This window comes from Giraffa tippelskirchi, chromosome 2 (assembly GCF_054371585.1).
Source record: "Giraffa tippelskirchi isolate mGirTip1 chromosome 2, T2T-mGirTip1v1.2.pri, whole genome shotgun sequence".
Classification (NCBI taxonomy): domain Eukaryota; kingdom Metazoa; phylum Chordata; class Mammalia; order Artiodactyla; family Giraffidae; genus Giraffa; species Giraffa tippelskirchi.
In genome coordinates, this window is record NC_137276.1 from 37,415,732 (window position 1) to 37,425,233 (window position 9,502).

A 9,502-nucleotide genomic window follows, 5' to 3' on the forward strand; every position below is an offset into this window, starting at 1 on the left:
TTGTCCACCTACTCCTCAGATGGCCTGTTTCAATCTCCCACTCTAGCTCACCCTCTACTCCACCACTGAATATAGATGTTCCTCAGGATTCTGTCCCAGACCTTTTCCTCCCACATTATACTGTGACCGGGGAGTCTCATCCATTCTCATGAGTTCAATTATTCTCTACAAGGTGACCACTCCAAATGAGTATCTTGAATTGGGGTCCCTCTTCTGAGGACCATGTCCTTCTTTTCCAACTACTCATTTGACAAGCTCCACTTGAACTCTTGTGGCTTCTCTGGCGGCTCAATCGGTCAACAGTTCAGTTCAGTTCAGTTCAGTCACTCAGACGTGTCCAACTCTTTATGACCCCATGAATTGCAGCACGCCAGGCCTCCCTGTCCATCACCAACTCCCAGAGTCCACCCAAACCCATGTCCATTGAGCCGGTGATGCCATCCAACCATCTCATCCTCTGTCATCCCGTTCTCCTGCCCTCAATCTTTCCCAGCATCAGGGTCTTTTCCAATGAGTCAGCTCTTTGTATCAGGTGGCCAAAGTATTGGGAGTTTCAACTTCAACATCAGTCCTTCCAATGAACACCCAGGACTGATCTCCTTTAGGATGAACTTGTTGGATCTCCTTGCAGTCCAAGGGTCTCTCAAGAGTCTTCTCCAACACCACAGTTCAAAAGCATCAATTCTTCAGTGCTCAGCTTTCTTTATAGTCCAATTCTCACATCCATACATGACTACTGGAAAAACCATGCCTTGACTAGACGGATCTTTGTTGGCAAAGTAATGTCTCTGCTTTTTAATATGCTATCTAGGTTGGTCATAACTTTCCTTCCAAGGAGTAAGTGTCTTTTAATTTCATGGCTGCAGTCACCATCTGCAGTGATTTTGGAGCCCAGAAAAATAAAGTCAGTCACTGTTTCCCCATCTATCTGCCATGAAGTGATGGGACCGAATGCCATGATCTTAGTTTTCTGAATGTTGAGCTTTAAGCCAACTTTTGCACTCTTCTCTTTCACTTTCATCAAGAGGCCCTTTAGCTCTTCTTCACTTTCTGCCATAAGGGTGGTGTCATCTGCATATCTGAGGTTATTGATATTTCTCCTGGCAAACTTGATTCCAGCTTGTGTTTCTTCCAGCCCAGCATTTCTCATGATGTACTCTGCGTATAAGTTAAATAAGTAGGGTGACAATATACAGCCTTGATGTACTCCTTTTCCTATTTGGAACCAGTCTGTTGTTCCATGTCCAGTTCTAACTGTTGCTTCCTGACCTTCATACAGGTTTCTCAAGAGGCAGGTCAGGTGGTCTGGTATGCTCATCTCTGTAAGAGTTTTCCACAGTTTCTTGTGATCCACACAGTCAAAGGCTTTGGCATAGCCAATAAAGCAGAAATAGATGTTTTTCTGGAACTCTCTTGCTTTTTCAATGATCGAGCAGATGTTGGCAATTTGATCTCTGGTTCCTCTGCCTTTTCTAAAACCAGCTTGAACATCTGGAAGTTCACGGTTCATGTATTGCTGAAGCCTGGCTTGGAGAATTTTGAGCATTACTTTACTAGCATGTGAGATGAGTGCAATTGTGCAGTAGTTTGAGCATTCTTTGGCATTGCCTTTCTTTGGGATTGGGATGAAAACTGATCTTTTCCAGTCCTGTGGACACTGCTGAGTTTTCCAAATTTGCTGGCATATCCTGCAACGCAGGAGACCTGGGTTCAATCCTTGGGTTGGGAAGATCCCCTGGAGAAGGAAATGGCGATCCACTCCAGTATTCTTGTGTGGAGAATTCCATGGACAGAGGAACCTGGTAGGCTACAGTCCATGGGGTCACAAAGAGTTGGACATGACTGTGACTAACTTTCTTTTCACTGGAACTCTTACAATAACCTACTGTGTCTGAAACATGATGATCCATGTTTCTCTTTGTATGTTTCATCTCAGGAAATGGTACCATCTATCTATCTGGCTGCTCAGGCCAAAGCAGGGAGTGACCACCTTTGATCCAATCAACATCAAATCCTGTCAATCCTCCCCTCTCCCACCCATCAAATCCCTTCCTTTATCCCCTTTGATCCATTCTCTATAATGCAAATCTCATAACTGTACTCCCTTGGTTAAAACCTTCAAAGGCTTCTTCTAATTGCTCACCCAGACCTACCTTTCTAACCTCATCCTAGGTTAAACAGCTCATCAGGCTCAACTCAACTGGCATTTCATTTCCCACCATGCACCATGTTATTTTGGGATTCAGAACTTTGCATAATTTATCCTGCCTGTGGGAACATCCTCTCCCTATCTGGCACCAATAACATTCACTGATTCGTATGGCCACAGTTTGAACATCAGCTTCCTCAGGTTGGCCTCCTGTTACACACTTCCAGAACATTCCTAATTTACTATCTCCCACTTTTTAAACATTCTTCCCATTTTCCAAAGGATTATGTCTGTATTATTCATAGCAACATCACCAGTACTCTATGTCTGGGTCCTGTTAAGTTCAATGAATACCAGTTGCTGGAAGACTCTTTAAATCTTCAAAAGATTTAATCCTTATACACGTGTCATGAATAGAAGAAACTCTATTATACCATGTGAATTCTGAGCTAAGGAGAGCAGTCAACTGTCATACACTGGGGGTTGGGGAAGATGTAAGAATGAGGTGAGTTGAAAAGCAAGTGTTCAACATTAATCAATACAACTTACAAGACCAAGAGAGAAGAAAAATAACTTACCAAAACATTACAGTGAGACGGATCCGAAACGATAATTGTTAGTCTAGTTAAAATTTTAATTGGTTTTGATTTTCCCTGTAATAAAAAAAGCAGAAAATACAGATGACTGATTTTCCTCCTTACCAGTGGAAAGTACTCATTAAAAGGTACTAACAATAAGGAATAGTGAAGATCAGTAAAACTTAGCCCTAACTCTCAGGGAATTTATAATAGAGGTATACTTTGTTTTATTGTGTTTTGCTTCGTTGTGCTTCACCGATATTGCTTTTGTTTTTTTTTTTACAAACTGAAGATTGGTGGCAACCTTGTATTGAGCAGGTCTATCATAATACGTCATTTTCCAACAGCATTTGCTCACTCATGTCTCTGTGTCACATTTTCATTATTCTCCCAACATTTCACATTTTTTCATTATTATCGTATTTGTTATGGTGATCTGTGATTACTGATTTTGTGTAAGTCCTAACCACTAGACTGCCAGGGAATTCCCTGATCTCTGATAATACTCTTGTAATTGTTTTCAGTGTCAAAAACCACACATATCTAAGACATTGAACTTGTTGAAATAACAACAAAGGATTGAAACTATTACATAAACTTTTAGTTAATAAAGCAGTGGCAGGGTATGAGAGGACTCACTCCAATTTTGAAAGAAGATTTATTGTGGGTAAAATACTATCAAACAGCACTGCATGCTACAGAGAAATTGTAGTGAAACAAATTCATGCAGCAAATTCATTGTTGTCTTATTTTAAGAAATTAACACAGCCACCCCAGCCTTCAGCAACCACCACCCTGGTCAGTCAGCAGTCTTCAGCATCGATGTAATACCCTCCACTGGCAAAAAGATTATAACTTACTAAAGACTCGGATAATGGTGAGCGTTTTTAAGCAGTAAAATATTTTAAAATTAAGATAAACATTGTGGTTTTTTTAGATACAATGCTACTGCACACTTAATGAACAATGTAAGCATAAATTTAACATGAATCAGGAAACCAAAACATTTGTGTGTCTTGCTTTAATATGGTAGTCTGGAACCAGACCCATGGTATCTCTGAGGTATACCTGTATACTAGAGAGAAAAGATGTACATAATGTTTCATGGAAAAACTAAGTCTTCATGGAAAGGTAAGACTGGTAGACAAAGGAAGGGGCAGTGCAGGTTAGAGAACCATACGTATGACTGGGAATGTCTGAACTGGATGAGCACGTTATTACGTTTCTTAAACAAAGCACTCACCTGTACAATTGGCAAAGTTGTAAAGAGTTCAGAAACAGCTACTGGTTTTTCAATTTCCTACGACAAATAAAGAATAATTTTTAAAACAGCTAATTTCTAGCATGCAGAAAGACTAAATAAGTTGTGTGTATGTGCATGTGTGTGTTTTTTTAATGAAGAAAGTTGAAGCCGAGGAGGAGCTGAGAACATCAATGGAAAGGAAGGATGAACAATAGTTTTTTAGAATGAAACAATCTGTAAGGAACAGTTGTTGGCCTAAGGAGAGATATACATATTTACTAGTATGTTCAGAAGGGAAATCAATCAGTAATGAGTCCATGACAGTAAAATAAAAAAGATTAACTATTGTGATTACAGTTTAAACAACAACAATGCACTTTTTAAAAAGTTACTTAACATCAAATCGACTTTAAGAATCTTTACACCACACCCAAGCACTTCACAAAAAAGATATCATTTGCAGATATGTATCAGCTCAACTATTAACATATAAAATAATGCACAAAGAGTGCTCATCTGTAGCTTCCATATTTGCATTACACACAAAATAATTATAAAGCTGGTTATTATTAATGTCAGAAATCCTATTTTACCTGTTTCTTTTCCTTAAATTCAACAACATGATTGATGGCAACAACTGAATAGCCCACTGAAAAGAAAAATTGAACATTCTTGTCAAATACAACCTCTTTTACACATAAGCTCATACCAATTCATGTCCAGACTACAAGGCAGAAGAATGGTTATGAGTATGGATTCTGGAGTCAGATTTGTCTGTTCTCAAACCTAAACATTACCACTTAAAAGTTACTTGAGTTTCAGGTTCTTCCTCTGCCAAATGGTGATAATACCAGGATTCATCTTATACAACTGTCATGAGAATTAAATGAGACCACACACGCTGGATGTTTTAGAACAGTGCCCGGCACAGACACAGGGCTTTGTTTGACTTTGGTATTGCTGATGTATTATCAGCATGATAACAAAGACTCTTACCTTTGCCTCTATCCTTTCATATCCATCATTCTTTTTCATGTCCCTATGTTCATTTTCATCTCATCAAATTTATACTTTTTTCACTATCAACTTCATTCTTACTTTTTTTTTTTTTGCGCTTTTTACCCTTTCTACTTCTTCAGAGATCCTCTTGCTAACGAGAAACTGGATGACCACTCATTCACACCAATGTCCCCACTCTCCTTTGAGCTACCCACCAAGAGACTGAGAACTCTCTGAAGCCAGGGCCTGGCTTTATCAGCCTCAACACAGCACTGCTCTGGACATGAGGACTATCAAAAATATGTTTAAATCATGACTCCAATCTATAAGCTATTTAAACACCAAGGGGGACGACAGGATATTAATATTAAAAGATAACGCATATTAAGGCCAAAATAGTGGTCTCCCCCTCATCAGTTTGTCCAAGTTTCTTTTCTTCCTCTGTCAAATATTTACCGAACGTCCATTACTTAACAGACCCTGAAGAAACCTCTTTTATTTTGAAACCCTTCTAAACCCACTTAGACAGCAGTTGTGATTCACTTCAATAATTAAGATGTCTTACCTCTCACGGCTTTTGTTTCCCCTGGATTCAAACAGGAGTAACATTTTAGCCATTCTGCTCTCCTCCCACCCTCCTAGTAAGCCCTCCGCCCCCACTTACTCTCCGTGTAAATAACATTGCAACAATCGGAACCACACGTCCCCCTCGCCATTCTCGGGGCCCCACAGTACTCCCCATCTCTGCACCAGTTTCCCACATTTGACAGTATCAGGACACTGTCAAGAGACGCAGGAAGGGGTGATATGAAAAGCACTGGTGTAGGTGTACACTTGGGAGCCCTGTTTCCCGCTATCCATCAGCTGTGTGAAGTGAAGTGAAGCGAAGTTGCTCAGTCGTGTCCGACTCTTTGCGACCCCATGGACTGTAGCCTACCAGGCTCCTCCATCCATGGGATTTTCCAGGCAATAGTACTGGAGTGGGTTGCCATTTCCTTCTCCAGGGGATCTTCCCGACCCAGGGACCGAACCCGGGTCTCCCGCATTGTAGACAGACGCTTTACCATTTGAGCCACCAGGGAAGTCCCCCATCAGCTGTGGGGCCCATGCAAATCCCCCGCCATGTCAGGGCCTCAGTTTCCTCAATTCACAAGACAGAAGGAGCTGGACTGGGTAACATCTCCCCAGTGCTTTGGAGTTTCTCGCGCCCGGGGTCGAAGCAACACCGCAGGGGCATCAGTTTCCAGGGACACGCCGGGGGCCCCAGGACACCTGAACTAGGCCCGCCGGGCCCCTGCAGAGCATGGCTCGACAGCCTAGGGACAGCGAGACAGCGCTGGCACGGCGGCCAGCGAAGCCCGGGAGACTCACGGTGAGCAGCGTTCTCCACGAGCCCGCGCAGCGCCTTCAGGTCGGAACCCGCCCGCAGGTCCAAATCGGCAAACACCGCCATGCCGAAGTCACGTGAGCGCCGGCGCCGGCGCAGCCCTTGGGCCCCGCCTCCTCGGGCATGCCGGGAATTGCAGTTCAGCGGCTCGGTCAGCCCCGCCCTCCCGTGGTCTGCGGTTCGCAGGCTCCTTTCTCGCCTTCAGGTACTAGCAGAAGTTAGCGTGTGGAGATTAGCAGCCTCGCTTCAGTCCTTCTTCGTCTTCTTCCAAATGAGAATGTTTGGTTTTTCCTGGGCGGGGGTGGAGGGGGGCGGTTCACATCTCCCACCCTTCATCCTTGGAAATAATGTAGAAAGTGATTCTTTTAAAATGGACATATACACCATTAATTGAGCGCCTACTTGAACCAAATCCATTTGCTAAGGGCTGGAAATACTTTCGGAGAAGGCAATGGCACCCCACTCCAGTACTCTTGCCTGGAAAATCCCATGGACGGAGGAGCCTGGTAGGCTACAGTCCAGGGGGTCGCTGAGAGTCGGACACGACTGAGCGACTTCACTTTCACTTTTCCCTTTCATGCACTGGAGAAGGAAATGGCAACCCACTCCAGTATTCTTGCCTGGAGAATCCCAGGGACGGCAGAGCCTGGTGGGCTGCCGTCTATGGGGTCGCACAGAGTCGGACACGACTGAAGCGACTTAGCAGCAGCAGCAGCAGGAAATACTTTAAAAGTAGTAGGGAACTTGTTCTTTTTCCCCTCCGTTAAAGGCCCTTCCGTTGTTTAAAATGGACTTAACGGGAAATGGGGAAACTGACCTAAAAGCGGATTGCCAGAGGGAAAGGTCTTTTTCCTCTGTCTGAACTGGGGGTTCACAGCGCGCTACTTTCTTACACTCAACATCCTCAACCACCAGATGGCAGGGTTCTCTCTAGGATGAGAGGTTAGCTCCATCACTGACTGGTTTAGCCAAAAACTGGTTAGACAAGAGAGAGGCGTGATTGAAATAAGAAGAAATGTACAATCAAATCCCACACAATTGATATTTCCACATTTTTGAACTTCGTGTAAATGAACTCTTCCTAAATATTCATCAGTGATCTGAGAACATAAAACTGTGAAACTATAGTTGACATCAGATGACCTCATGTGGTTGGATGGCATCATCGACTCAATAGGCATGAATTTGAGCAAACTCTGGAAGACACTGGAGGACAAAGAAGCTTGGCGTGCTGTAGTCCATGGGGTCACAAAGAGTTGCACTTGGCTTAACAACTCAACAACAGCAACAGTATTTGACATCAGTGCTTTTTCAAATGATCTGTGATGAAGGGCCTGGTTACTGCCCACCTCCCCCACCCACCCAATTGTTGTAGGACACATTCCTGTTTCCTCCTGCACGACCAATAGACAGATCTGGCCTCAAAAGTTTGATCTAATATCTGAACTGTTCTGTACTCGACTGAAGAAGAGTCCAATAACTAGGGACTTGAGTATCCAGATAAGGCCTAATGGATGTGAAAGTTTCTAAACAGTTCCAATTTATATGCTAACTTATCATAGAGAGTACACAGACAATCTCTAGCCTGTAGGCCACATCTTGACTTGTATTCCTCTCATGATTTTTACCTTGGTCTCAGAAGGGAATTTTAAGAGGGATCTGCCCCATCTTATTGTTGTTCAGTCGCTAAGTCGTGTCTGATTCTTTGCCGCACCATGGACTGCAGCACACCAGGATCCCCTGTCCTTCATTATCTCTTGAAAGTACAAGTTGCTCAGTCCTGTCTCTTTGTGACCCCATGGACTGTAGCCCACCAGGCTCCTCTGTCCATGGAATTCTCCAGGCAAGAATACTGGAGTGGGTTGCCCTTTACTTCTCCAGGGGATCTCCCCGACTCAAGGGTGGAACCCAAGTCTCCTGCACCACAGGGAGACTCAAATTCATGTCCATTGAGTGACTGATGCTATCTAACCATCTCATCCTCTGCTGCCTCTTCTCCTTTTGCTTTCAATCCTGTCCCTAGAATTGCATGTAGTAGCAAGCAATTCTCCTTTTGGCTAAGTTTATTGAAGAAGTAATCTTTTGCTTTCCCAACACTTGATATATCCTAAGTAAGAATAAAAATTTACTTCTGCAAAGAGAATGAGGTCATATAAAGCAAACCCTTTGCTTTTCATCAGAATATCTGGCGTTAATTTTACAGGATCTTCACCAGTTGTTATGGAAACTCAAGTCCCTGAGCTTGATGCACAGTGAGGCTAAACAATACCAAAATGTTGGAGTTTAAAACAGAAAAGGGTTTATCAAGGGCCATCTGAGGAGATGGGTAGCTCATGCTTAAAAACCACCAGCAACCCAGAAGTTTTCAGCAAAGCCTTTTTCTAAGAAAGGTGAGGGAGGGGCGTAGTTAGCTGTTGCAAACTTCCTGGGGTCAGATCCTTTGTTCTTGAGGTCATAGTCCAGTAATGATGTTCCTGTAAACTTCCACCAAACGAATGTTAGTGTCTGCCCTGACAAGAAAGGGCAAGGTCCCAACCCACAACTTTCACCCTCTGAGGTCCAGGTCCTGGCTAAGAGGAAGCAGAGCTCAGCTGGAGGCTCCTTCAGAGCCAGGTTCCCAGACTCTGTCCAGCTGTCATCATTGAGGGAGCCAGATGCCCAGGACTCACCTGACCCTCAGGCTCCTCAGGCCACCCAAACAGCAGGGGCCAGGTCCCCCAGACTGCATCTTATGCAGACTGCTGCTATTAGGTCACAGAGCTGGGGGTAGGGAGAGGTTCACCACCACCTTAAGGCCTGGGTCTGGCCAGTGGGTGGCCTTGGGACAGGCTCTGGAGCCCTCCAGGACACTGTCCCTTGCCTGTTCCCTGAGCCCCTCCAGTTCACTGGGCCTCGGGCCAGCAAGTGAGCTTGAGGGCCCTGGGGAAAAGGCTGGGATCCACCTCTTAGCTTTCTCTCTGCTTGACAGCCACCACTCTGCCTGACTGGAGTTGGCTGAATGAGCTCACTAACGGTCACTCTGACAGTTGGTTGCTTGTGGGCGGGGCCGCTGCAGTGCTGACCAATGGCTGAGCAGGACCCTTAATGGTCCTATGGTAACCTTTACCTGGTAACAGGGTAGGGGGTTAATGGCGCACAGCAACGGC

General features: G+C 44.3%; 1 protein-coding gene and 1 long non-coding RNA gene across 3 annotated transcripts in view; one reads left to right on the forward strand and one right to left on the reverse strand.

Moving 5' to 3' along the window:
- RPP30 (ribonuclease P/MRP subunit p30) overlaps positions 1-6,448 on the reverse strand; it is a 31,521-nt gene extending 25,073 nt beyond the window's left edge. For both annotated transcript variants that reach the window (XR_014072810.1, XM_081555533.1), the window contains exons 1-4: positions 6,341-6,448; positions 4,564-4,619; positions 3,971-4,027; positions 2,728-2,802 (exon numbers count right to left, since the gene is read on the reverse strand). Coding sequence is in view for 1 of the 2 variants with exons in the window: in XM_081555533.1 (XP_081411659.1) it covers positions 2,728-2,802; positions 3,971-4,027; positions 4,564-4,619; positions 6,341-6,422 (270 nt within the window). In the remaining variant the exon portion in view is untranslated. The remainder of the gene's footprint in view (positions 1-2,727; positions 2,803-3,970; positions 4,028-4,563; positions 4,620-6,340) is intronic.
- LOC145531855 (uncharacterized) lies at positions 5,066-9,298 on the forward strand. Its single transcript, XR_014072811.1, has 2 exons — positions 5,066-5,868; positions 8,135-9,298. It is a non-coding gene; the product is annotated as an uncharacterized LOC145531855 (long non-coding RNA).
- The last annotated feature ends 204 nt before the right edge of the window (positions 9,299-9,502 follow it).